The sequence below is a fragment of the Pneumocystis murina genome (assembly GCF_000349005.2).
Source record: "Pneumocystis murina B123 chromosome Unknown supercont1.5, whole genome shotgun sequence".
In the NCBI taxonomy this organism is placed as follows: domain Eukaryota; kingdom Fungi; phylum Ascomycota; class Pneumocystomycetes; order Pneumocystales; family Pneumocystaceae; genus Pneumocystis; species Pneumocystis murina.
This window is the reverse complement of record NW_017802363.1, coordinates 289641-317030: the sequence shown is the minus strand read 5'-3', so window position 1 is coordinate 317030 and position 27390 is coordinate 289641. Positions and strand designations below refer to the sequence as shown.

The following is a 27390-nucleotide window of genomic DNA, read 5'->3' as shown; positions in this document are numbered from 1 at the left end:
TTTTTAATTAAATATTTAAATAAAATAAAATATATTTTTTAAAAGAAGTATTAGATTCTAAGCAATTTTTAAGTATGATAAGGTTTTTTTAAGTGAGAAATAAAAAAACAAGTATATTTTTAATATGGACTCTTTGTCTTTAAGAGAAACACAAAATATGGAAAAAAGCAAAAAAACTGAAGAAATTACAGAAAAAAATATTGAGACAGGATTATCTGAATTAGAAACACGTGCTTTAACTCAAGAAAACTCTATAACGCATTTATCTTCTCATTCAACTATGATACCAAATGTTTCATTATCGGAATCTATTGATACGAACGTGATAAAATAGCATGTGGAAATAAATAAAATTAATATTAAACTAGGTATTACCTTTGAGAGAGACAATAGCAACAAATATACTATCGCAAAATAATGTTATTTCTACCGTTCCTACACGAGTTTATTTAAATGAAAATATAACACCTGTACTTTTGGAAGGTATGAAAATGATTGCAAGAGAAAGGTAAATATATTGAATGAAAAAAGTTATATTAATAAAAATAGACCACCCAATCCATTACAAGTGCTTGGCGAATATTTAATTAGTAAAAGTAAAAAATAAAATTTTTAAAAAAGTGAATTATGTACATATTATATTAATATTAACTACACTATATCCTATTGCATGTAAATGTATATTTATGCAATTAAAGTAGATGCAGTTGCACTTTCGTATTTCCATACGGGAGGAAGAGAACCTATTCTATAAATATGTGAGATTAAACGAAGTTTTTAAGAAGAAAGGGAACCTTTTATAGTATCGTGCTAAGCGATGAATTCTGCTTTCAATAAGAATCAAGCGAAATTTAGAATCTTTGTCTTTCCGATTACGTTCGAGATGTTTTCGAACTGTCACTGCCTATTTATAATTTAAACCAACAATCTATTCAAATACAATAATATACCTTCTTTATTAAATGATATAAGTCTTCAGGTATTTGAGGTGCTAATCCTTTTCCCCATTAATATTTTTTTAAATATATAATACAAGCAAATTCAAACCGTTGGATTTAAGAATTCTTAAAATTTTATTACCTGGATATATTTAGCAATATTTTCACACTTCTAGATCTTTACTAACCAGTAATAAATCTTATTTGAGGAATTCCATGACTATCACGCAAAACAACCCCAATTTGACTGGGAGAAAGCCCTTTTTTCGCATATTTAAAAATCAATTCACAAACCTCCTCTGACTCCACCTTACACCATGAAGGTGGCGCACGAGAGTATGGCAATGCAGAGCTTGAAATACCCTTTCCTATTTCTTTTTAATATTCTCTTTTTTTATAAAAATATATACCTGGAGTATGCATACGACCCATCTTGAATTATTGTATTTTTTTGAAAAAAAAATACACTTATATATATAAATAAACTAAACCTTTATCTTTTTTTCGAAAAGACTCTTTAACTCTTCAATTAGGTGACCTTTTTACTCTTTTTTTTTTTCACAAAGAAATTTCTTAAGATCAAGTTCGATCTCCGTCATAAGCCCGATATACAATTTATCTGATTCTTAAGTTTAATAAGATGGTTGAATATACTTATATATTGAACTATATTACAAAGGTAGAAAAAAACAAAAACTATCTTTTATTTTTAAAAGATAGTTTTTTTAAATTTTATATTTATATTTTTTTAATTTTTTAAGAAAAAAATACAAACAATTTGTAATTAATAGAAAGTTTAATAAAAAACTAATATTATTAGAAGAAAAAAAATCATTTTTTTATTATTTATAGATATTTTGTTTTTTTTTTTTTTTTAATTTATTTTTATAAAAACATTTGATCTTAGATTTAAACGTTTAAGAGAGCGATTAACCTTCATGAAAGATTATATTTGAGAAAAAAGCAGAATTATTAGGATGATAAGTAATATAAGAAGAGTCTGTAATATAGAAAAGTAGAATTGATTAAAATAGGGTTCTTTATGTGAAGAAAAACGGATTTTTTTGCTTTATTTTTGATGAAAATAAGACGGAATTTTGGAAAAAAAACAAGCCTGCTGGATCAGAAAAAAAGAATTAACTTTTTAAATTAAAAAGAATAGAATACTAGATTTCACAAATGCTTAGATTGGTGTTAAAGATAATTTTACTTTTTTTTTTAGTAAATAAGGCAGTTAGTGTGACTAATATTACAATACCAGATATAGATCTTTCGAAATATGGGCAAACAGTAATTACAGGAGACTTTTCGGGGATTAGTTTATATGCGTATAATGAGAGGGGAAGAATTCATGAAGAATCAAATAGATATAAAAATGAACTTTTTATGCAAGTACCAAATAGAACGTATATTTCTCTTGGTATAGTTAATGGTTTTATTAATGTGATATCCATAATCAAGGATGGAAAAAATATATATGCAGTTATTGCAGGACACTTTTCTCGTATAGGAGATGTAAATACGAACAGTATTGTTTTTTATGATTTAATTGAATCGAAATTTGTTACTCTCAAAGAGGGGATTTCAAATGGCTATATAAAATCTATATATTACGATGAAAAAAATAGACATTTATATGTTGGTGGAAGTTTTCGTTATAATAATTCATTAAATGCGATTATATGGGATTTATCTAATAATGAGTGGATAGAACTTCCTTTCAAAGGGTTCAATGGAATTGTTAATACTATAACTCGGATGAATAATGGGAATATTTTGTTTGGTGGTCAATTTGAAGATGCTTTTTCTCATGGAGGAGGAACACATTTTGTTCTTAATAATTATGATAGACAGGTATTAAATCTTCATACAGCTATGGTAACTGAGTATTTTAAAATTTATATATTTTATCTTATTTATCTAGATTTTATCTGAACATTCTTCTTTAAATGAAAAATATGCTAATCCAAGAAACATTATATGTACAAATACCTATAAAAATACTACTTCTTGGCTTTTAGAAAAATCAGAAATTGGAAAATGGCTTGCACTTTTTCGATATGTTTTCAGACCTCAAAAAATTCGATTTAAAAATTCAGATGTGCAAGATTATGCAACAAAAATTTTTAGAGTTATTTCTTTTCCAATTCATGGGATTATGAATTTAAGTTATACTGATCCGGTTACAAAAAAAATAGCATTTTGTGAAGCACTATGTCCATTACAACAATCCTCTTTAGAATATCAGGAATTTGATTTCGTAAATATTATTCCTATGACTGGGTTTCGAATTGAAATTATAGATTGGTATGGAAAGGGCGGCGGATTAAAGGAAGTTGAAGTTCTATTGAGCGGTTTTATATAAGCTTTTTTTGTATGTCAATATATTAATATACTTTTTAGATATTCAGACATTTGCTGTAAATACTTTTAATGAACCCATATGTGTTAATGAAAGTTTACGTTCAAACTCATATGTTACCGGCGGACCATGGGAAGTACTAAGAATTAATGATCAAAGCTATCTTTCAGCAAATATTTCAAGATCAGCCCTAGAAAAATCATCTGTTGTATTCGAACCACGATTACAGAGATCTGGATATTATCATGTTCATTTATATACACCAGGATGTATTCAGGATAATACATGTTCATTTCGGGGAATAGTACAAGTTAGAATTTATTATCAAGAAAATGTAAATCCAGTGATAGTGATTGTTCATCAAACTCAAAATTATGAAAAAATTGACAATATATATAAGGGTTTTATATCTGGAATAACATCAACATTTAGACCTTGTGTAGTTATAATTCCTATCCAAGGGCAACGCGAATATATTAATGTTGTTGCACTGGCTGTTAAATTTATTCCGGTATCTATTTTTAGCAGTTCTAATGGGCTTTTTGAATATAATCCTTCTAATTATTCATTAAACGCAGAAAAACAGTCAGAATCGAAATCAGTTGTAGACATTGCTAGATCTTTATTATCAAAAAATGCAATTATCTCTTCTGTTATCCATGATTCGTCACAAACTATAATAGCAGGACGCTTTACTAATAATGAAAAACCCCCGTTTTCCAACATATTACGAATAACACCTCAAGTAAGCTCTTTAGCATATGGAGGGGTAAATGGAGAAATTTTTTCGATGCTTTTGCATAACAACATACTTTATATTGGTGGAAGATTTAATAAAATTCTTCATTCTTCTTCAGATGCAATTAACAATGTGGTATCATATTCTATTATAGATGATTCTTGGACATCACTCTTATGGGGTCTAAATGGTGTAGTATATAATATTTATAAATATGTTGCTTCAGTAAATAATACTTTTAAAATTTATATAGCATTTTCTGGGAATTTTAGACAAATCTTATCGTTTCAAAATAGAAAATTATCTGATGTAAATGGGTTTGCTTTATGGGATCCAGAAGACAAAAAATGGGAAACTAATATAGATTTATTTATAGATGGGCAAATACAAAATTCTGTATTGGTTTCGAATAATATATCATTAGTATCAGGAAACATTAGAACATTACACTCTTTAAGAGCATTAGGTGCGACTGCTTTACATATTTCAAAATCTGCTCATTCTCTTTCCCCATTATTTTATTCAAAAGCTATTACGCCTTTTTTCAATTTAATAGTTAAACGTGATATAGATAAATCTTCTAAAAATTCAATTTATACGGGAGCATTTTATAAATTTCTTTCTCGACCTTTAATAATTCTTGGTGGTCAATTTGAGTTTGAAAATGATGAAAATGAATTAATAAAAAATATTGCTATAATATATAATTCAAAGATTTCGGGTATCAATATAAATTTGGATCCTCAAAGTGTTATATTAAGTCTTGTTGTATACAACAATATTTTATATATTGGGGGGCGTTTATACCATAAAATAAATAAGGAAAGCATAAATGGAATATTTGCATATAATTTAAAAGAGAAAAGAAGTTATCAATTACTTCCACTTTCCGGTATATATTTTTTAAAAATTGCTAATGTTTATTAATTAATTAAAGGAGATGATACTCAAGTGAATATTCTTTCTATGCGACCAAAATCGAATGAGCTTATTATTGTTGGAAAATTCGATTCAGGAAAATCATCATCATGTAATGGTTTTTGTATATTTGAAACATCATCAAACGAATTAAGATCTTCTTCATCTGGGTTTTCGGGGGAAGTAACAGCTTTATATTGGATCGATGTATTTTTTAATTCGAATTTATATTTTATTAATTTTATCTAGGAAAAATCAGTTTTGATAAGTGGAAATATAAAAGTAAATGCAACCTTGTTAAACGTGGCAAAATACGATTTTGATACTTTAACATGGTCACCGGTTTTACCCGAAAAAATTTATCTTCCAGGGCCTGCAACATCAATTATATATGATAAAAATGATAAAAATTCTATATATTTTTCTGGAAAAAAAAGGAATGGTAATGCATATTTCAATAAATGGAATGGAAGAACTCTTCTGCAATTAGGTAAAAATAATTATGTTTTATTCAAATAAAATCTAAAATCTAGATTCTGAATTATTGCCAGGCTCAATAATAAATCATATGCGTATTGTTTCATTAAAGCAAAGACACCGTCGAAATAATGTTGTTCCAGAAGATGTTACAATCTTGGTTCTTGGTTCTTTAATTTTTTCTTCTTTTGGGACTGTAACTGCAGCATTTTATGATGGAAATGCCTGGACACCATATTTAATATCATCAACATTAACAGGTCAACCTGGAATAGCAAATTCTTTATTTTTTGAACATGAAATTTATTCATCATCTCGCAAATACCTTGCTAAAGGTTATGTTGTTTTGATATCTCTCTCTATTAGCTTATCTATCATATTTCTAATGACATTATACAGAGCAATTTTCACTAACTATCAAAGAAAAAAGGGATCATTGCAAATACCTTATTTTCCTAAAGAAAAAGAACTACATAAAACACCATTGACTGGCATTTCTAATGATTCTGATAGGGATAATTTATAAATTTAATTCTTGAGTTTAGTTTTGGTAAAATTTTGATATTAACTATTTTTTCTTATACTTTTTGCAATCTTGTAATCTAGTTTTATTTATTGCAGACTTATTAACATGAGACATAACTAAATACATATTATTCATTAATATCACATAGATATACATTGTTTATACATTAAATTTAATAATAAATTTTTTAGTTTTGAATGCTTCCTAAATAAAATATTTATTTATTCAAAGAATAATAGCTTTTATCAACAATATTATTTTTACAAATATTTTAAATAGAGTTTTTTAAATTAAAATAATCATTAAAATCAGAAATATCTTTAAAAGATGTAAAATTGTTTTAATTAATTTTTTTAAAGATAAATATTTAATTTATATTATCTATTTATTAATTTTAGCTTTTTATATAATAAATTTAACACAACATTTATAATTAAAACAAAAATTTAAAATTATGCTTTTTCTATTTAATAATTAATTTTAGTAGTTTTTTAAGCATAAAATATAAAATATCTAAAAATATATAATCCTTTAAATAAAAGGCAATATTTGTATTTATTTTTTTAAAAAGATAAATATCTTTGTACTTTCTCAACTATATTTTGAACAAATTTAACATATAATATTAAAAATTATACAATTGACATTAAATTACTATTTCAATAAATTTCCCAAACTTTATCTAATAGATCAAAAACCATACATAAACCTATTTTATCAACACTAATCTTTAATACCAAATTAATACTTTTTTCGTTATTTTTATAATCTAAATCAACAAAAGTCATGAATCTATAAACTTATTTCCGTCAAAATTACAAACTCTATATCAAATAAAATAATTAATTCATTATTTTAAAACAAAAAATACTTTTTTCTTAATGTTTATAATATATTATATTATTCATCATTTTACATTTCTTAAATATTAAAAAAATGAATTATTAAGATACATCATTAGTTTTTCCACATGATTTGCATCTTCTGAGCTCAATATTGTTTGAATACTTCTCAACAACGGCTTTAATTTGTGTTCCAAGATCTGTACATCTGAAAATCTCTAAAATATTCAATTAATATCCAATTCTTTGAAAATTTACCTTCATAAACAATAGATTTACAATCAGTACAATACCATCTTAAACGATCCATAGAATCTTTAGGTCTTTTCTGTTCTATCACAATACCAACTGTATTTTCATATCTTATAGGACAATGAGGAATATTTTCTAATATTTTAAGAAACTTTTTCATGTTTAAAATGATTATACCAGGAAGTAAAAACATCTCATTTTCTTTAATAAAAATACTTTTAAATTCCCCTTCTTCATCTATAATTTTAAGAGTCATTGGGCCTTTATATTGATAAAAATATTCCTTTAAATATTAATATTTCTTCTAATCAAAAAATGCTTCTACCGGAGTCTCATTAACATGATAATCTGCACGGGAATTGGGACCACCAACAACCATCACTGTAAAACCTTCATTCCATAAACAAAAATTACTTATAGGCGGTTTAAGCTTATCAGCATGTGCATCAAGCCTAAATTATTAATAAATATATGAAATCATATATAAAATACCATGTTTGAATATTAATAGGAGCAGACAACATCTTAAATAAGATTTTATTTAAAAAAAGTCTATATTTTTATTATAATCAGTTTCATCTAATAATTTTTTTTTAAAAAAATAAAAATCTTAAAATTTTATTAATATTAAATAAAAACAAAGATCTCATTGTTTTCTTAATTATGACATGCCTCAAAAAAAATCTTCAAAGAATCTGGATGAGTTGTATGTAATATACCATGACCAAGATTACAAATCAAATACTATAAAAAAAATAAGAAAAAATAAAATAAAGAAAGAATATACTTGTTTACCACCCCCAAAACTTTGAATCATATTTTTTGTTCTCTGTGTAATTGTATTAATATCCCCAAGAAGTATGCATGGATCCAAATTACCCTGAAGTGTACATCGTCCACGGTTTATTTTTTGTGCATCTTCAGGATCATGTTTCCAATCTAAACTAACGCAATGATATCCAAGACTGCAAAGAGAATCTAATGCATACCAAGCACCTTTTGCAAATACAACCATAGGAACCAATGATTGCTCAAGTTGTATTAAGCGTTGAGGTAATTTTTTTGCAATATCACTAAGATAAGGTAAAGAAAAGTCCTTAAAATCATATGGAGATAATTCTCCTGCATGAGAATCGAAAACTTGAATAATCTCAAAGAAACAGTAAAACAAAATCTAACAATATTAAATTATTTACCTGCGCACCTGCTACAACTTGCTGTGCAAGAAATTCAATCACAATATCTGTTAAACACTCGAGTAATCTTTTACTAGCTTCAGAATATTTGTAAATCCATGTTTTTGACTTTTCAAATGTTTTAGATCTACCTCCTTCTATCATATACGTCATTAATGTCCATGGCGCTCCTGCAAATCCAAAAAGTGGAACCCGTCCATTCAATTTTTTTCTTGTAAGTGTAATTGAATCCATAACATACCCCAATTCCTTCTTTATATCAATCTTCAACTTTAATTTTTGAATATCATCAGGTGTTTCAAGAGGATTTAAAAAACATGGGCCTTTTTTATCCACCATTTTGATAGCCATGCCCAAAGCTTGCGGTATCACAAGAATATCACAAAAAATAATAGCTGCATCAATTAATCCATCATATCTATCGACAGGTTGAATAGTTATAGCTGAAACAAGTTCTGGAGAGCGACATTTAGCAAAAAAATCAATATCTTGCCCGATTTCATGGTATTCTAGCCATAAATAAGCAATTTTTTTACTTCAAAAACTCATACCAGGCAAATAACGACCTGCCTGGCGCTAATAAACCATAAGAATCATATAAAATAGAAAAAATAAGAATAATTGCCATAGTCCAGACTGGAGGGCGTTCAACCTTTTCACCTAAATAAACCATATTAGACTTATTTCTAGAGCTTTTTCTTATAAAAACCTCTTGCAGCCCTGAGAAGAAGATCATTCTTTAATGGAGGAAACTCTATAGACATTTTAAGGCTATTTCCATGTAAAATATTGAGATTCTGTTATTTTTAATGATTTTTGTATGTTCGAAAGCTTATACTTGAACTACAGCAAAATCAATGAGGCATCCTATTCAACTTATACTGGCAAATACAAAGAAAGAAGAGATATATATAGGTGTTGGAAAGAATGTCTATATATTAGATTCGAAAACAGGGAAAAATTTGGCAAACTGGACGCTTCCAGAGGCAAATAATGTGCAATTAAAAGAAACACCTATAAATCAAATACAATGTATGAATCTTAGTGCAGAGAAGGATCTTCTTTTTATATCTAGCAATGATAAATTGCTAAGAATATTCGATATTTCAGAAGGATTAAAGATTCAGAATGAAATGTAATAAATATTTTAAAAAATGAACAAAAATTGATATTGAATAATAGACGTTGTAATAAACGTCCTTGCGTAATAACAGTAGTCGAAAAATTATCTAAAGTTTTTGTTGGAGATAAATTTGGTGATGTTTATTCATTTTTATTAAATGAAAATTCAACAGTAGAAACAAATACAGGACCCATTCCACCAAATCTTGTATTAGGACATGTTTCTATGATTACAGATATGATAGTAACAAAAGATTCTAATTATTTAATTACATCAGATCGAGATGAACATATTAAAATAAGTTGTCTACCAAAATGTGTTGTTATCAAAGGGTATTGTTTGGGTCATCAAGAGTTTCAAAGTCAAATAGATATATTCTTAACTAATAGAATTTAGATTTGTTTCAAAACTATCTATATTATCGTGGAACCCAGATATTTTAATATCAGGAGGAGGTGATCCATACTTATTTGTCTGGAACTGGAGAAATCAAGAATTGCTATCAAAAATAGATCTAATAAAACTTTTGTATAAGAAAGATCAAAAGAAATATGTTTTAGATAATGAAAAAATTGCAATAATTGGTATTCAACAAATATCTACAAGAAAAGAAATAGCAATTATTATTCAGAAGTAAATTTTTTTCTTATTATTATCTGTATTTTTAATATTTATTATAGAATACAATTATTATTTATATTTGGAGATTTGGCATCAGAAAAACCAATCTTAAAAATAATAGAACCGCTTCCTGGAGACCCTTTAAGTATTACTTTGGATAAAAATGATGTATTGTGGATATCTTTGGACAATTCTACTGATTATAACATTCCTTTTATATATTTATATCCAAAAGTAAAAAAAATAATTTAAATTTTCTTTTTAACATAATATTAGAATGAAGATTTCAAAAAAATAGTACAAGAAATTGATAAAACTATAAGTATAGAAGGTAATATATAGTTCTTTCTATAAATTACAACTAAAATTAATAGTCGACTATAAATTTTCTCCACTTTATGATTTTCTACAAATTAGAAAATCTAGAAAAAACTAATTAAAAAAGATATTCCAAATTATTTTATCCATTACATATAAAAAGATATAATTTAATTATCATATTTTATGTATTTTTATATTGCGAATTTTTTCAACCTCAAAAATTATTAAATGAGACAAAAACGCTTAAAATCATATAAAAAATTGATGCAAATATATAAAATAAGCTTCGGATTTAGAGAACCATATCAAACATTAAGTATATCTCTACTTTTATTTATTTTTTTTTAATTTATAGTTGACGCCGATTATTTACAAGATTCTATAAAATGCAAAATGGATGCAATAAAATTACTTGAACGTATTCTTCAAGGAAAAGTAAAACCAAGTTAACAAGGTTTTCATTTATAGATTTCAAAAATTAAAAAAAATAGTGATTACTCAATGTTGCATTCAAAAATTATATGAAACTAAACAGCAGGATATTATTTCAATAGCAAAAGCCTATGAAAGGCGACGATGTAATCATAAAGATAATCCTTTGCCACCTGAAGACTGTATTTACAGCATCGTTAATATCAATGGCAAAAACAAACATCGATATATCGTTGCAACACAATCTATACAAATTCGAACAAAACTGAGAGATATTCCTGCTGTTCCCCTTTTTTACATCAGCCGATCTGTCGTTATTCTTGAACCATCATCATATTCAACAATTAGAGCCAAACAAATCATTGAACAAAACAAACTTGGTCTTAAAAAGGAAGAAAGTGAAAAAATTCTCGGCACAAAAAGAAAAATAAATAATGAGGATTCATCTTTACCAAGAAAGAAACGAAGAGGTCCCAAAGAACCAAATCCATTGAGCGTTAAAAAAAAAAAAACTAATTTAATACAAAAAAAACAAAATTCTTCTAAAATTTTAACAAATATAATTTCGCATCAAAATACAACTTTAATCAAGAAAACAAGACGTCATTCAAGGGGAAAATCACACAAAAAATTATCATGAAACTATAAAATATTCATCATAATCGTTTATTCAATTTTTTAAATATTCTCATATCTTTAATTCAACAATTATTAAACATTCTTTCACTCATTTTCTTAGAAAATATTATGATTTCATTGTATTTTATTTTATTTACTCCTAATTTTTATATTTTTTAATTTTTTTTTTTATTTTTTATAGGGTTTTTCAATTTTTAAGATCTAGAAATTTTATTCGGTATTATATTAACTTACTATTAATAAAACATACAAAAGCAAGGTCTTATAAAGAGGATTTTGTGTATAAAAAGTCTCAAAATAAAAGAAAACACGTGTTTATTTGAATAATTGAAGTATAACTTTTTTTAACGGTCAAATGGTAAAAGATACCAAGTATTATGATATTTTGGAGGTAAATCCACAAGCAGGAGAAGTATATAAAAGGGTTTAAGAAAGGAGGAAAAGCTAATGAAATTTATCTTAGAATGATTTAAAAAAAGCATATCGAAAATTGGCTTTAAAATATCATCCGGACAAAAATCCAGCAGCAGGAGATAAATTTAAAGGTAGGAATAAGGATATGAAGGGAAAGGAAGAAGATATCTAATATTGTGCGACTATAGAAATAAGTCATGCGTATGAAGTGCTTTCTGATCCGCAAAAACGGGAAATTTATGATCGATATGGAGAAGAAGGACTTTTAGGAGATGGATCAGGTGGAATGGGAGGCATGAATGCAGAAGATATATTTTCTCAATTCTTTGGTGGTAGTATGTTTGGAGGAGGATCGAGTCGTGGGAATACAGGGCCAAGAAAAGGCAAAGATCTTGTACATTCATTAAAAGTATCACTTGAAGATTTATATAAGGGAAAAACTTCTAAACTTGCATTGCAAAAAAATATTATGTGTCCAAAATGTGATGGACGTGGTGGAAGAGAGGGTGCTGTTAAACAATGCAGTACCTGTAATGGCACAGGCCATAAAACAGTTACACGTCAAATGGGTCCTATGATTCAACGTTTTCAAACAATTTGCCCGGAATGTAATGGTGAAGGGGAGCAGATTAGGGATAAAGATAGATGTAAAGAGGTATTGAAATAAATTTTGTAAAAAGTTTTGTTTAATTTTTTAGTGTAAGGGCAAAAAAACCATTAATGAACGTAAAGTTCTTTCTGTTTATATTGATAGAGGAATGAAAGAAGGTCAAAAAATTGTATTTAACGGGGAAGGGGATCAAGGTAATTATTGTATAAATATGATTTTTTTCTCAATATTATAAGGTCCAAATATTATTCCTGGAGATGTTATTTTTGTGTTAGAACAGAAAGAGCATCATTCATTTAAAAGACGGGATGATGATCTTTATACGGTTATAAAGATTGATCTTATAACGTCTCTTGCTGGAGGAAAAGCCTTTTTACAACATTTGGATGATCGATATCTTGAAATTAATATTCTTCCGGGAGAATGTATTAAACCAGGTAAGATAAAACATTAAATTAAATAGTTCAAGTAAATTTTTATAATAATTAGGCGAAATAAAAGTTGTAGAAGGTCAAGGTATGCCTTCATATAGACATCATGATCATGGAAATCTATATATTCGATTTGAGGTTGAATTTCCTAGACCTCACTTTATTTCTGATCCATCCAATTTTAGCATTTTGGAAAAAATTCTCCCCCCTAGAACTGAACAAAGAATTCCTAGTAATGCTATAACTGAAGAAGTAATTATTAATGATGTTGATCCTATGCAAGAGGCTCGTGCAGAAGGTGCTGCCAAGGGAGGACGAGGTGCTAATGGTATGGCCGAAGACTGTGACGATGACAATGCACCTCCCGGTGTTAGCTGTGCTCACCAATAATTTAGCATTAATTTTTTAATAAATAATTTTATACTACTAATTTCATATGTCTTAAATATATTTTTTTATATAAAAAATTAATCCTTTTCATAATTAATTGTAATTCTTTTGTTCTTAAATATCTATTATTTTTAACTTAGTATTTTTTTCATCAGTTCGAACCGTCTTGCTATGCAACGTATACTACAGATTAACTGGATACAAGGTATATTTGACTCAAGTCAAAAATATATTTAATAAATAAACAGTGCTTAAACGCTATAAACATTCTATATCGTTGTCAAGATATGAAATTCGTCCTTTACTTGTAGATCAAAATAGTTTAAATAAAAATATAAGGATAAAAGATAATTTAAAAGCTTCAATAGAAGAAAAGCCTTCATTGGAGCCATTAATGAATGCATCAGGCCCAGTTTATACACAATTACTTGATCAAGTGCTTTATAATCAAAAAAAATATGCAAACTGTGTACTTTTAACACGTGTAGGAGGCTTTTATGAGGTTTTTAGTAAATTTAATGTATTTGATCAAACTTATATTAGCTTTATTTTTCTCAAGCAGAAAAATATGCACCAATACTTAATCTTAAACTTGCACGGAAGGATACTAAGGCAGGACCGGTTCCTATGGCGGGATTTCCATTTTATCAATTGGATAGATATCTTAAATGTTTAGTTGAGGAAATTGGAGAATATGTTGCGATTAGCGAAGAATATAGACGTCTAGATCGTTGCTCAACATACAAAAATATTTACGAGCGCCGTGTTTCACGAATTGTTACACCAGGTACATTAATTGATGAAAAATTTATGAATCTTTATATTAATAACTTTCTTTTGGCTATACATATGAATGAGAATATAATGAAAGAAAAAGGATTAGTTCAATCTCTCGAAATAGGCCTGGCATGGCTTGATTTATCAACAGGGGATTTTTTTACTCAAACATCTAAATTTGAATATATTTTAGATGAATTAGAAAGAATTAATCCAAAAGAAATAATTATTGATAAAGAATTTCAAGAGATTTTTATGGAATACATTTCACCGTATGTAAAGGAACGAGAATGCTTTGTAACCTATGAAACATTTGAAATACCAGATCGAATGATTCAAAAATGGGAAAACATTAAAAACAATAATGAGACATCAATTTTTTCAGTTTTGGAAGAACATGCATCACTTAAGATTTTATCTTATGTAAATGATAAATTACAAGGAGAAGAATTTAATTTACAGGCACCAGTAAGAAGAAATTCAGAAGAAAACATTTTTATGGATATACATTCTATACGAGCATTAGAATTAAAACAATCATTAAGAGAAGGAGGAAAGACAGGAACCTTATTATCTGCTATTAAACGAACAGTTACCAGTTCCGGATCAAGATTACTTACCGAATGGATTTGTAAGGATAATTTTGCTTTTTATGATTAAATTTTAATATTGAAGGCTCCCCTATTACATCTATTTCTTTAATAAACAAAAGATTGAATTTAGTGGAAATATTTTATAATGATTCGCATCTTAGAGCTGAAATTGTACAATTATTGAAAAAAATTTATGATACTCAACGTGTTATACAAAAGATTTCTTTAGGTCGTAAAAATGCAGATGATTTATTAGCATTATCAAAAACAATAGAAATTACAAATAGAATATATAACTGTTTAGAAAAATTATCCGACAAAGAATCTGTTAATTCTCTTTTAAAAAGAATTATTATTCCTCTAGATTTATTCAAAAAAATACAAAATACAATAGATGAAGACGGTCTTATGCAAAAACAAAAGGAAAATGAAGAAATAATAGCAGATGCTATGGAAAAAGCAATAGAAATCGAAAGAATGTCTAAATCTCAAGATTTTTCTAATAATGATTTAATTGAATCAAAACTTAAAACTAACCAGGACTTTAAAAATAACGATATTTGGATAATAAAAAAAAAGTATAATTTTTTATTATATAAATATTATGCTAACTCATTAGTGCCTCTTTACCTTTAAAAAAACTTCATGAAGAATTAAATACTCTTTATGATCAAAAAGATAAACTTCAAGAATCTTTAAAACTATTATTAGGTAATAATTTGATTAGAATCATATTTCCTAAAAAAAATAAAGGTACAACTAATCTAACATTAAAAACAACACATTCTTTAAATCATATCATCCATCTACGAAACAAAAATACAGAAAAAAGTATATCAGAAATTAATGGAGCAAAAGTTCTTAGTACTAATAAAAGCACCAAATCAATTCAAATACCTGTATAAATTTTTAAAAATTGATTTTATATTAATTGATTTAGGAATGGACTCATCTTGGAAATATGATAGAACAAACAAAAATAAAAATTAGACTTGAAGAATCTAATACTATTGATAATCTCCGAATAGAGGTATGTTTTAACTTATTATAAATACATATTTTTCAACATCAAAACTAAATTATAGACACTTAAAAATCTTTCAATATTACGAAAAAATGCAAAAGTTCTTGATGAGTTAGATATTGCTTCTTCGTTTGCAACTCTCGCTCTAGAACAAAAACTTGTAAGGCCTATATTAAAAACAGGGTATATTTTATAAGAAATCGTTAAAGATTTAATTATTTTAGAACTTACCATAAAATTATATCAGGGCGTCATCCAATTGTAGAAGCTGGCTTGTATAATCGAGGACTTGTATTTGTACCGAATGATTGCTCCTTAGGAGAAAAAAAGCGTATATGGTTTATTACAGGGTATATTTTATATAAAATATTATATATAATTTAATTTTTTTTATAGACCAAATATGGGAGGAAAAAGCACGTACTTGCGCCAAAATGCTATTATTTCGATTCTTGCACAGATAGGATCATTTGTACCTGCAGCATATGCTGAAGTTGGTATAGTAGATCGAATATTTAGTAGAGTATATTATAATATTATCATTTGCATTTAATTAATTGTTTAAGATTGGATCCAATGATAATCTTTATAAAAATGAATCAACTTTTATGATAGAAATGTTAGAAACTGCTAGAATTTTAAAGAGGGCAACACCAAAATCTCTCGTATAAATAAAACATAATTTTCTTTTCTTCTCACTAAAATATAGGTTATTATGGATGAAATAGGTCGAGGAACAACGTATAAGGATGGATTAGCAATAGCTTATGCATGCCTATATCATCTTCATTATATTAATAAATCTAGAGTATTATTTGCATCTCATTTTCATGAATTAGTAAATATGATCTCCTTGTTTGACAGTGTATCAATGTATTGTACAAAAGTTATAGAAGAGGGTGTAAGTTTATTCTTATGTAAAAATAAACCTGAAGGCTAAAGGACGGATCATTTCGTTTTCTTCATAAAATAGCTGAAGGAGTTAATGATAATTCTCATGGTCTTAAAGTTGCAATGATGGCAGGTAAAGAACTAAATTTGCCTAGCGTCTCTTTTTAATAAACAGGGCTACCACAAAAAGCAATACAAGTGGCAAAAGAAACACTTAAAAAACTAAATGGAACATAAATATATATAAAATATTTCCCTGATATTTAAATCATCAAGCTACAAATATAATTACAAGATAATGTAGACATCCAATTAGTTAATATTAAATTGAAAACGTAACTCGATAATTATTTCTCAAAAATATATATAATTTTGTTTCTTTAATCAAAAAGACTAAGCCCCATATCCTCATCTTCATCTTCCTCTTCTATTTTCTCTTCTTTGGAAGGTGCTTCAGATTCAATAACAGGTGCAGACACAACAACATAAGCATCAGGGTTTTCAAGAATATTTTTAATCTATATAAATATGTAAGTACTTCATTAATAGAGATTTTTTTATGAAAAAATCAATATACCTTTTGAGTTCCTTCAAATATATAATCTGAAGTTATAGAGACTGCTTGAAGATTTTTATAACTATTAACCAAACTATGCAATACTGAAACAATCGTCGGATAATTCAAAGCTAATGATATACTTGCTACATTCTGAATAGCTGATTTGAGATATCCAATAAAGGCTTCCTCTGTAATATCAAGAATAGATGGCGAAAATAAAACCCCTTGATCATATACGTGAAGAATTGTTATTCCATATGTAAAAGGTAAAATATTTAACATATTCAGAAAAGTAGCCTCAGAAGCACCAACTTTTGTTTGAGCGTGAATGAGATGAACATCGCTTATAATTTCAATGGTACCCCGTGCAATTTTTGTAGGTATACCAAGTGCTTGAAAAAAAGATGTCTAAAATAAATAAAAAATATATCATTTTCCCCATAATTAATTTTACCTTTCCAGGTTCCATACCCGTATTACCTGCCGGAACAATAACATCGGATGGTGCAATTATACCTGCTTTAGCTGGCGCTGAAACAACATTTTTCATAATTTTAGATCGAGATGACTTTAAGTCATCATTCGTAAATACAAATGCAATGTTTCCATGAACCACAGGAAGCAATGTCTCTAAATAAGGAAGATCATATAAAAAATCATGCATTGCTCGTCGAATCATCGTGTTTTTTCCGCAAAAAATCACTCCACTTCCTCTTAATTCCTGCCGAACCTTGTGCATCCTTTTAAACCCTTAAAATACCCTCTTTTTCCATCATAAAAAACTTACTGTTGCGATCCAACATTATCAATATTCACTACAAAAATAGACTTATATTCACTAAATAAATCATACAATCGAGAAAAATACCGTTTCTAATATTCATTTATTTAGAACCTCTTATTTCTCTAAGATTTCCTTACCTTCTGATCCTTATTTTTCTTCATTTAACCCTCTAATAAATTAAAAACTTCAATATATTTTTTTTTTGACGTTAAAATCTGCTATTAGATTTAAGAGGGTGGTGTTTACGATCAATTTTGACAGTCACATAGAAGTAAAAAAAGAAGTAAAAAGGACTATAAAAGACCCAAAATCTTCCATTTTTATTTATTAAATAATAAGAAATTAAAAAAATTTATTTATTTTTTTTTAAAAAATTAATTTTTAAAAAAAAATAGTTAAAAAATGGGTATTTTAATATCACATTTATGGAATAGTATTTTAGGATCTAAAGCAAGATTATATATTCTTTTTATAAGTTAAAAACTGATTTTTAGTCAGGAAAGAAAGATAGTAATAGTTGGGTTAGATAACGCAGTAAAAAATAAAAAAATACATAAAAAAGCAAGAAAACTGAGTTATTATCTAGGGAAAATCCACAATATTGTACCAATTGTTTGTTAACCAAAAAAAAAAAGGATTTTAAATAATTTTTTTAGGCTTTTAGGTCAAGCTATTCAAATTCAGCCTACAATTGGAAGTAATGTAGAAGTATTTTTTTGAATAATAAGATAATTTATAGATATATCTAATTATTTAAAATTAGGAAATAAAGTATAAGGTTTTTTGAAATTAATTATATGAAAATTACTGATTTTTTAGAATATTAAATTTATTATATGGGTATTTTATTATTTATTAAATATTTTTATTGAAAATTTTTGAATATGGATGTTTTTTAGGATTTAGGAGGTCAAACATCCTTACGTCAGTCTTGGAGTACATATTATAAATCTACAAGTGCAGTTATATTAGTTATTGATTCAACAGATAAAGAAAGAATAGAAATTTCTAAAGACGAGTTATCAAAGATAATGAATGATGATGTTAATATTTTATTTTTTTTTTTAAAAAATTAATTATTTTTTAGAGTTTAAAAGATTCTTTATTATTAGTTTTTGCAAATAAACAAGATATTGAGAATTCTATGACGCCTAGTGAAATTTCTAATTTATTAGGCCTTATTAATTTTAAGGATAGAGCATGGCATATTCAGGTTATATTTATTTATTAATATTTTTATATCTAAAATTCTAAACTAGGGATGTTGTGGATTAACAGGTGATGGATTATATAAAGGACTCGATTGGATTGTATCATCATTGAATAAATAATTTTCAATTAAAGTATATTATTATTCAGATTATTTTCACTTAATTTTTTTAAATTCAAATGTTACAATTTAGTAATCAAAAAGATTATAAAATACTTTTATATATGTCAATTATTGTTGGGATTTTGATTCATTATAAAAGACAAAGCCATAATTGTCTGAAAAGTTTGTAAAAAATTGGCATATCATTCGATACTTTTAACATTAAATCTATATTTTTGAACTCAGGTTTTTAGTTTACTTTGATTTAACTATTTTAAAACATTATATAAATAAACTTATCATTACCAAAAAAAGAATAGAGTCCATTCAAAATCTCGTAAGCTTTTAGCCTTAATTTATATGTTTTGTAATAAATATCTATAAAATTATTTTTTTAATATTTTTTTATAAATTTAAGTTCGTATAGTATTACAAAATTCGCAAGAATATTGTTGTTTTTCGTTAAGATTTGAACATATGATACAGTTCCATTTTTTATTAAAAAATTCAAAAACATTAAAAGAACGCTCAGATAAACATGCTTCGCATTGTAAATAATTCCCATTATTTTTAAACGTGCAGAATGTGCATGACCATAAATCTTCAGGTATAATATCTTTTTGAAAAAACTTAGGCTTTGAAGTTAACACTTTTATTTTTTTCTTTAATTGAGGATTATTTAAATCAGAACCTGATTCCAATAATTCCGAAGAAAATATATCATTTTTAGGTCCATCATAAATTTCATCATCTTCAATTACAATATTTGATTCAAACATACACCACTTCAGATTTTTAATCCGTTTTTCAGTTGCCTATTAAATCATTAAACAAAAACATTTTAAATAAAATCAGCAACTTCTCGTATCAAATCTCTTAAAGGTTTATTATCAACGTTTCTAGTTCCTCCCAATCTCGATCCAGAACCATTAGTTAAAGTATTTGACAATTTTTTCTCTTCTAAAACCCTTGTCTTGTGATATAAAGAGTTACGAGAAATATTCTCGCCAACTTTATAATCTTTGGAATAAAACTGATTTTTAATATTACCAGAACAGAGTAATTGATTGAACTCCAAATTTAACTCATTTAACATGTCTATATAAATTAATTCAACTAAAAACACAGAAAAAAAGCTTTCCATAAAATTTTGCATCATGAGATGAATAAACTACTAACAATTAGACACAAAAACTCTAAAATATTATATTAACCATTATGTGTTAATCTAAAAAAAGTATTAAAAAAATCGTATAAAATAAATATAATACTCATGTAGCATTATTTCAATTAAATAATCTAAGGGATAAAACATATTCTCGTCATCTTTCATTCTTAATCTAATACAAATCTTGGATCCTCTATTTATATTAAGACCTAAATATTATTTAATTAGGGATAAATCCATTTGAAGATGTAATATTATAAACCCAACAAAGCATCATTTTTCGGAAAAAACTCTGCCAATACAGATACTTCTAATGATCTAGATTTCATAATAGGCATAACTAATGATTCTATCTTCTAAAATATCCTTATTTATTGACTTAATATATTTTTTTAAATTTACTTTTAATAAATCATATGCTTCTTGATTTCTATGGGATTTAATATTTTTTACTCACAAAAAAACGTAAAATTATACCTTTTCTTAGATTTAAGGGAGACGCATTTATCTATAGGAGATAATGAAGGGATTCCCTTTAAAAATTCCATAAATCTGAATTTTCAAATGTTGATAAATCAACCTTTATCGATCACAAGCTTAAAAATATTTAAAATCCGAGAATAAAAATCTACTAAAAGTCTATTATTATGCAAAAGAATTCATTAATTTGAAGTATATTTAGAAATAAATAATATATATATTATAACTTGAAATTTTAAAAAGTAAAGATTGATCATTAAAATGATTTTATAGAAAAAAGATAAAAAATCAGCTTTTAAATGAAGAAATAAACACAATTCAATGAAGAATAATATATATTTAAACAATAAATATGTAGACAATATACATATATATATGGAAAATATTAGTTTATAGCCCTTTACCAAATATAATATATGATATTTTTAATATTTTAAATAATGTCTTGAAACCAAATATCATGAATATAAAAATTATAAAAATATATTAAACAAGTATATTATGTGCTTTAGATTGATAACAATGATTTGCATAATGACCCATCTGCCCACATTTAAAGCATTCTACTTGAGATAAATCCCGATATGTTCTTTCGTTGCGTTCTTTTACATTTTCATTTTGATAAGGACGCTTTATATATTAGAATAAATTAATATCTACGATATTAGATACCTCTTCTACGTCTTCTTTAGCCCCAGAATCAGGCGCTCCCTTTTGTTTAGAAGGATGAGAAGGAAATACATGTTTAGGACTAAATAATTAAATAATATAGAAAAAGAATAGATAATAAAATACTGAGCATTCGGACAATCTGGCCCTTTTGGACAAAATCCAGTTAAATATAATTTACAAAGAGTTCTTCTAATATGTTTTTGTTGACAATTTGGACCTTAAGTTATGTAAGAAACAGATTTTATAATAATAAAGCAACCTAATTGACAAAATCCCATTGTATACCAGGCACAAGAACCTGCTTTTAAATCCGGATCTATATGAAGATATAAGCATTCTTCTCCATTACTACAAAATCCGTGTTTTGCAAAAAAACGACCTTTATATATTAGTTTATTTAACATTTTTCTATAAAATACATTCTGGCATCTTTTTAAGATTATATTCATGCAAAAATTCACATTGATCTCCTTTTTTACAAAGTCCACGAAGCCAATGCTACTCTTCTTTAATATATATATTATTTTTTGGTTTAAAACTCATTATAACCTTGCAGACAATACTATTTGCTCGTCCACTATTTCCATCTTTCAAAAAAAAGTGTTTGTCAGGACATGTATTTCCAAGAGGACAATGTCCTTAACCAAATTAATATATATAATCATAGAAGATATATTAATTAACCTTGTATATAAAAACGACATACTGGTCGGTCTTTATAGAACTTAGTTTTAAAGCAAAAAAAAAAAACAAAAAACAAACTTGAATCAAGATTAAATCGAAGTTCTGTCTTCAAAAAATGGTCGAATGAAAACGTTGATCCACTATAGTCAGGTTTAAGCACTTTATTAATAATAGATGTCATTTCATAATTTTTAAGTCTATCGACTACTAGATAAATTTACATAAAAATACATATCTTCATCTATATTAGCAACATATCTATAAGTATCTATTTATCTAATCTACTTGTCTAATTTATTCATCTAATTCATTCATTTATACTTGTTTATGAATATCCCTATATAACTACATATAATATAAACAAACATAGATTTAGTAACATTCATCTATCTGTAAGATATAGAAAGAATTACAAAACAATGATTACTTTTTTCGAAAATATTCCCATCTAGAAAATCAATATAAAAATTAAAACATATAAATACATACTGTCCAGCTGGAGGATGAACTTCTAAATCTTCCCAACTAAAAAAATCCAAATTTAAGCTCAAACTTAATTTTTTTTAAATACTTACGATTTCCATTCTAACATTTTCTTAGCAAGACTTAATTCATCTTTTGCCTGAAAAATCACTTCTTCAATCAATCCACACCCAATTTTATTTTCAATATCTTCTGTAATTTCATTTTCCTTGACAATCATTTGACGTTGTTTTGTTAATGTTTCTGTAGCTTGACGATATACTGAATGATCTGGAATAGACGATAATACTTTAAGTGTTTCTTGATAAATCTCCAGCAAAACTGGTCTTGGATTTAGATGTCCATCAATACCCTAAATAATTTCTTTATTTCAATCAAAAAAAAAAGACTAGATCTTTACTGTCAATCCAGTGGCAAGTTTTTTTGCTTGACTTAAAAAATGTATTATTTTCATTTCAATAAAAAACCTTTAAACATTCATTGAGAAAAATATGTGTACATATATCAAAATTCTATAAAAAATACCAAAATACTGGAAATCTCAATTCAAGACCATGTAAGCTTTTTTTGAGGTCCCGAGATACTCGAAAACTAGTCATTTCATCAAGAAATATTGTTATGGTAAATGCAATACAAATAGAAGATTATAACCTTCTAGAAGAGCTTAATAATATTATTAATGAGCCGATATTGTCTCATGAGGTTGTTGCACCTTGTTTGTCTCATTTGGAGAGATATAAAAATCAATTAAATTATGAACTTGATAAGGCTAAGAATGAACTGGAATCAAAGGAAAAAGATACGTCTTTTAATGAAAACATTAAAGAAAAGTTAAAGGATTTGACTGAAATGATAGAATCTATGCAGTTGCGAGCATTTCAAGTAGAAAAACTAGTTACGGAAATTACAGTAGATATTAAGCAATTAGATTATGCGAAGAGAAATATAACATATTCTATGATTGTTTTAAAGCGCCTTCAAATGTTGAGTAAGTTTTTTTAGAGGAGTTATTATTTTTTTAAGTGAGCTAATTATAGCTGTTGCATATGAACAATTAAAAATGTTGATTAAGACAAAACAATATGAAGAAATTACACATTTGTTGCAAGTAAAGATATTTATTTTAAGAAATGATATATTTATGAGTTTTTGTAGGCTATTTTTCAGTTGACATCATATTTTAAATCATTTAGAAGTGTAGATCAGATTGCTACACTTTGTAACAATATTTCTGAATTAAAAAGGAATTTGTTTGAGCAGGCTTGTTTAGATTTTGAAAATATATTTATAAATCCTATGGACTTGAATAAAAAGGCATCTCAATTATTAAATATATGTAATATGTTAGATATTCTTGGAGATAATGCAAGGTTACATCTAATTATTTAAAAGTATAAATAATTTATATTTCATTTAGAGAACGTATTTTATTATGGTATTGTAATAGTCAACTTAGAGAATATCGTACAGTGTTTCGAGGAAATGATGAGGTTTGTGATATAATTATATAAATTGTATATTTTTGATCTTTAGGCTGCTTCTTTGGATAATATTTCTCGAAGATATGCATGGATGAAAAGAATGTTAAGTCTTTATGACGAGAAACATGCAAAAATGTTCCCTAAATCATGGAATACGGATGAAAGGCTATGTCAAAACTTTTGTACAAATACAAGGTAAATAATGTTACATTTATATAAAGTTATTATTGAGATATAATAGTGAAGATATTCAAGAAGTGCTTTCTAAATCAGGAAGAAATATTAAAATCCCTATACTTTTCGAAGCATTGCAAAAAACACTAGAATTTGAACAATATTTAGAAAAACGATTTATTTCTGATGTAAACGAATTTAAAAAAAATATTAGTAAAATATTAATATCAAGCAGTATTATAGTTTAACAAATACATTCAATCCAAAACAAAAGTCTAAAACAATAACATTTCATAAAAGTATAAAAAACGCATTCGATTCATATTTACATATTTTTATTCAATTTCATGAAAAGTATATATTATAAACCATAAAAAAAATTCTAATAATATAGTGCATTATCTAATATGATTCAATCTTTCAAAAAATTAGACATAGAAAACGAAATAAAAAATAACCCTCAATTAATGGTAACATCATCATCAACAGAATTGTTTCTATTTTACCAGCAAACTCTAACGCAGTACGAAAAACTGTCTAATGTGCAACTTCTATTTGATTTTTCTTATCTTTTTGGAAAATGGCTTATTATATATGCTGAAACAATTTTGTTGCCAACAATGGATGGAAAACATGCATCAAATATAAATATTTGTTGCTTAATTTTAAATACATCAGATTACTGTTATAAAACAACTATGCAACTAGAAGAACTTATAAAAAGCAAAGTATCAGATAATTTTCGAGAAAAAATAAGCTTTGATAAGGAAAAAGAAATGTTCCTAAATATTGCTGGAATTTCTATTAAAAATCTTATAAAAATAATAGAAACAAATTTATCTGGTTCATTTAAGGATATGATAAAAATTGATTGGAGTCAATTAAAAAATATAGTAGATCAAAGTGCATATGTTACTAGTATGACATCAATATTAAAAAATATGTCAAAAAAAATTATAGAAAAAATATTAATTGAAAAATTTACTAGAATATTTTGTGACAAAATGGTTGAGTCATTTTTAGATAATTTTATGTTTTACATAACTCGATGTCGACCTATTTCAGAGGTTGGGGCAGAACAAGTAAGATTTATTCTATATAAAAAATACTTACAACTTGCAATAGATGATTTTGGATTTATATTCAATTAAAATGGTTCTTTTAAAACTTCCTGTTATTACAAATGAAAAAAATATTCAAGCACATATATCGTAAGTATGTATATTTCTTTTTTCTCTAAAATGATAAAAGGTATACAAAATTTGTTAATAAACAAGTATCGAAAATAGAAACAATTTTAAAGTTATTATTAACACAAATTAATTCTTCTGAAGAATTTGTAAAAAATTATTTTGTATTAATTGGAGATAAAAATACATCAAATTTTCTAAAAATTTTAGAGCTTAAGGTAGTCCAATATATTAAAATATCAATATAATTGATTATTATTAGGGACTTCGTAAACAAGAACAAAGTCAACTATTAGAAATATTTAATATTCAAGCATCTCAGTATTCAGATTTGATAGATTCGTCACCTTTTTTAGAACCTCTTGTTTTATCTCCACAAACAGGAACAAATATATCTCTTCCATATTGTTTTGATGCTTCTAATATTAATTCATCTATTTTTTCTGCAGCACGAGAGAATTCTGAACGTTTATATCGAAACTCTATACCAATAAATTCAGAATCATTCTCAAGTTCACGATTAAATGAGCATTTTAAAGGGTTATTTAAAAGGGATTCATCTCTAAATGCGAGTTATTTAAAGTAAATGTCTTTATTTTATCAGCTCTAATTATATTCTTTAATTATTATTTGCTATAAACTATATTTTATATATAAAAATTTCAGATTTTAAAAAAGGACAGAAGAATTTATTAATTTTTTTCATAAGGAAATAATAGTGTAAGTTTTCATAATATTTTTAAGTTTAAATCTTAAATTTTTAGATATATTTTAATATTGATTTTAATATTTTTAAAGACTCAAATTAATTTCATATTTTTCTATATTTATAAAGATTTTTAAACGATTGAAAACTTCTTATTTTATTATTTAAGTATCATTATCTAAGGTGCTACAGTTTTTTCAAATCTGTCATTATTTTATAATTTCTACTATTTATTATCTTCCAAATTTTCATTTTAGAACCTGTTTATAATTCACTATTTTAGATTATTTTGATTTAATATATTTATTATCTAATATTTCACTATATTTTATAACCAACTTAAATTTCTACAAATTATTAATTTTATTTTGCAATCCTATATACTTTCTCGTCTTTTTTTCTTAAATCTCTAAATTCTTCTATCTATTTTTTTAAAAATATTAAGATTTTTTATTAGTATTTAAGAAAATAGCATTTAAGCAATAACAATTGTTAAAATAATTAAATAATGAATTATTTTCAATTTGAAATATTTTTAAGAATAACTATTTTAAAAACTAGAAAAAAAGATTAATCTAAGATTTAGATTATACAATAAAACTATTAATATTTAAATACATATATACAATATATGTAAATACTATAGATTATTTTATAAGTAAAAAATATGATATTAAATTTCAAAATAGAAATTTAAGTAAAAGAATGATAACTTTTCTGAATGAAAAAATAATAAAAAAATATAAATCAATTATAATCATTAATCATTATATAAATATACCAATATTATTTTTTTTTAATAATTTTTTTCTGAAAAACTTTATCAATTATTTACCTTTACTATTGCAAATTTCAATAATTTCAAAAGTCAAGTAGGTAGAAATAGCCTTTAATAAGCCTTCTAGAGATATAATATATATTTATATAAATAAATAATAAAGAAAAAAAATCAACACCATTTAAAAGAAATAACATTTGAATAATGAATCTAAAGATTTTTCTACATTATAAATGATAAATATAAAAATTAGAACTAAAAAACATATGTAATTATCATTTAAAGAGAGCTGATATGTTCATAAAAATATAGGAATTCAATTCGTATTCCAAAACGAACATTTCACATTCTTAAAGTCTATTATATTTCTTTCCCATAAAAACAATTTAATGCTTATTTTAGT

The 27390-nt window shown here is 25.8% G+C and overlaps 15 protein-coding genes across 15 annotated transcripts; 8 read left to right on the top strand and 7 right to left on the bottom strand.

The window, feature by feature from the left end:
* Nucleotides 1-124: 124 nt before the first annotated feature.
* Nucleotides 125-607, top strand: PNEG_00164 (hypothetical protein; the record flags this gene model as incomplete). The annotated part of the gene is made up of 3 exons (XM_007873834.1): nt 125-322; nt 369-508; nt 550-607. 3 exons carry the CDS (start codon nt 125-127, stop codon nt 605-607), a joined length of 396 nt encoding a protein of 131 aa, XP_007872025.1.
* Nucleotides 608-626: 19 nt separating this feature from the next.
* On the bottom strand, nt 627-1505 carry PNEG_00163 (40S ribosomal protein S13). Its single transcript, XM_007873833.1, has 6 exons — nt 1349-1505; nt 1127-1306; nt 1048-1080; nt 951-997; nt 795-904; nt 627-748 (listed from the first exon to the last, which is right to left on the bottom strand). The coding sequence occupies exons 1-6, from the start codon at nt 1368-1370 to the stop codon at nt 685-687; spliced, it is 456 nt and encodes a 151-aa protein (XP_007872024.1). The 5' UTR covers nt 1371-1505; the 3' UTR covers nt 627-684.
* Nucleotides 1506-2117: 612 nt separating this feature from the next.
* On the top strand, nt 2118-5960 carry PNEG_00162 (hypothetical protein; the record flags this gene model as incomplete). The annotated part of the gene is made up of 6 exons (XM_007873832.1): nt 2118-2816; nt 2863-3292; nt 3342-4931; nt 4977-5164; nt 5207-5447; nt 5491-5960. The coding sequence occupies 6 exons, from the start codon at nt 2118-2120 to the stop codon at nt 5958-5960; spliced, it is 3618 nt and encodes a 1205-aa protein (XP_007872023.1).
* A 944-nt stretch (nt 5961-6904) lies between these two features.
* On the bottom strand, nt 6905-7578 carry PNEG_00161 (3-hydroxyanthranilate 3,4-dioxygenase; the record flags this gene model as incomplete). Its single annotated transcript, XM_007873831.1, has 5 exons — nt 6905-7020; nt 7061-7189; nt 7232-7337; nt 7380-7506; nt 7547-7578. The coding sequence occupies 5 exons, from the start codon at nt 7576-7578 to the stop codon at nt 6905-6907; spliced, it is 510 nt and encodes a 169-aa protein (XP_007872022.1).
* Nucleotides 7579-7711: 133 nt separating this feature from the next.
* Nucleotides 7712-9014, bottom strand: PNEG_00160 (uroporphyrinogen decarboxylase; the record flags this gene model as incomplete). The annotated part of the gene is made up of 6 exons (XM_007873830.1): nt 7712-7798; nt 7842-8204; nt 8251-8759; nt 8802-8826; nt 8888-8910; nt 8960-9014. The coding sequence occupies 6 exons, from the start codon at nt 9012-9014 to the stop codon at nt 7712-7714; spliced, it is 1062 nt and encodes a 353-aa protein (XP_007872021.1).
* An 85-nt stretch (nt 9015-9099) lies between these two features.
* Nucleotides 9100-10466, top strand: PNEG_00159 (hypothetical protein). The gene is made up of 6 exons (XM_007873829.1): nt 9100-9385; nt 9433-9726; nt 9770-10006; nt 10054-10228; nt 10271-10325; nt 10369-10466. The coding sequence occupies exons 1-6, from the start codon at nt 9108-9110 to the stop codon at nt 10428-10430; spliced, it is 1101 nt and encodes a 366-aa protein (XP_007872020.1). The 5' UTR covers nt 9100-9107; the 3' UTR covers nt 10431-10466.
* Nucleotides 10467-10543: 77 nt separating this feature from the next.
* On the top strand, nt 10544-11387 carry PNEG_00158 (hypothetical protein; the record flags this gene model as incomplete). Its single annotated transcript, XM_007873828.1, has 3 exons — nt 10544-10631; nt 10671-10760; nt 10807-11387. 3 exons carry the CDS (start codon nt 10544-10546, stop codon nt 11385-11387), a joined length of 759 nt encoding a protein of 252 aa, XP_007872019.1.
* A 234-nt stretch (nt 11388-11621) lies between these two features.
* On the top strand, nt 11622-13262 carry PNEG_00157 (chaperone DnaJ). Its single transcript, XM_007873827.1, has 6 exons — nt 11622-11798; nt 11850-11931; nt 11989-12455; nt 12499-12604; nt 12647-12847; nt 12900-13262. Exons 1-6 carry the CDS (start codon nt 11742-11744, stop codon nt 13229-13231), a joined length of 1245 nt encoding a protein of 414 aa, XP_007872018.1. The 5' UTR covers nt 11622-11741; the 3' UTR covers nt 13232-13262.
* Nucleotides 13263-13402: 140 nt separating this feature from the next.
* On the top strand, nt 13403-16753 carry PNEG_00156 (hypothetical protein; the record flags this gene model as incomplete). Its single annotated transcript, XM_007873826.1, has 14 exons — nt 13403-13436; nt 13480-13733; nt 13775-14639; nt 14684-15179; nt 15221-15312; nt 15355-15500; nt 15542-15631; nt 15687-15808; nt 15850-15975; nt 16022-16148; nt 16192-16290; nt 16335-16526; nt 16568-16649; nt 16692-16753. 14 exons carry the CDS (start codon nt 13403-13405, stop codon nt 16751-16753), a joined length of 2787 nt encoding a protein of 928 aa, XP_007872017.1.
* A 71-nt stretch (nt 16754-16824) lies between these two features.
* On the bottom strand, nt 16825-18025 carry PNEG_00155 (hypothetical protein). Its single transcript, XM_007873825.1, has 5 exons — nt 17997-18025; nt 17863-17948; nt 17530-17815; nt 17094-17483; nt 16825-17034 (listed from the first exon to the last, which is right to left on the bottom strand). The coding sequence occupies exons 1-5, from the start codon at nt 18018-18020 to the stop codon at nt 16897-16899; spliced, it is 924 nt and encodes a 307-aa protein (XP_007872016.1). The 5' UTR covers nt 18021-18025; the 3' UTR covers nt 16825-16896.
* Nucleotides 18026-18261: 236 nt separating this feature from the next.
* PNEG_00154 (hypothetical protein) lies at nt 18262-19190 on the top strand (the record flags this gene model as incomplete). Its single annotated transcript, XM_007873824.1, has 9 exons — nt 18262-18309; nt 18358-18393; nt 18446-18471; nt 18516-18567; nt 18623-18637; nt 18679-18699; nt 18759-18902; nt 18947-19072; nt 19119-19190. 9 exons carry the CDS (start codon nt 18262-18264, stop codon nt 19188-19190), a joined length of 540 nt encoding a protein of 179 aa, XP_007872015.1.
* A 394-nt stretch (nt 19191-19584) lies between these two features.
* PNEG_00153 (hypothetical protein) lies at nt 19585-20887 on the bottom strand (the record flags this gene model as incomplete). Its single annotated transcript, XM_007873823.1, has 8 exons — nt 19585-19986; nt 20031-20269; nt 20298-20342; nt 20386-20399; nt 20443-20548; nt 20602-20695; nt 20742-20769; nt 20817-20887. 8 exons carry the CDS (start codon nt 20885-20887, stop codon nt 19585-19587), a joined length of 999 nt encoding a protein of 332 aa, XP_007872014.1.
* A 327-nt stretch (nt 20888-21214) lies between these two features.
* On the bottom strand, nt 21215-22356 carry PNEG_00152 (hypothetical protein; the record flags this gene model as incomplete). Its single annotated transcript, XM_007873822.1, has 8 exons — nt 21215-21449; nt 21492-21570; nt 21615-21708; nt 21751-21870; nt 21911-21989; nt 22041-22129; nt 22176-22205; nt 22254-22356. The coding sequence occupies 8 exons, from the start codon at nt 22354-22356 to the stop codon at nt 21306-21308; spliced, it is 738 nt and encodes a 245-aa protein (XP_007872013.1). The 3' UTR covers nt 21215-21305.
* A 242-nt stretch (nt 22357-22598) lies between these two features.
* Nucleotides 22599-23112, bottom strand: PNEG_00151 (hypothetical protein; the record flags this gene model as incomplete). Its single annotated transcript, XM_007873821.2, has 4 exons — nt 22599-22623; nt 22665-22700; nt 22751-23010; nt 23059-23112. The coding sequence occupies 4 exons, from the start codon at nt 23110-23112 to the stop codon at nt 22599-22601; spliced, it is 375 nt and encodes a 124-aa protein (XP_007872012.1).
* A 154-nt stretch (nt 23113-23266) lies between these two features.
* Nucleotides 23267-26187, top strand: PNEG_00150 (hypothetical protein). The gene is made up of 11 exons (XM_007873820.1): nt 23267-23646; nt 23696-23766; nt 23814-24028; nt 24076-24148; nt 24192-24334; nt 24381-24501; nt 24549-24667; nt 24708-25395; nt 25439-25524; nt 25565-25721; nt 25766-26187. Exons 1-11 carry the CDS (start codon nt 23277-23279, stop codon nt 26087-26089), a joined length of 2367 nt encoding a protein of 788 aa, XP_007872011.1. The 5' UTR covers nt 23267-23276; the 3' UTR covers nt 26090-26187.
* Nucleotides 26188-27390: the final 1203 nt, after the last annotated feature.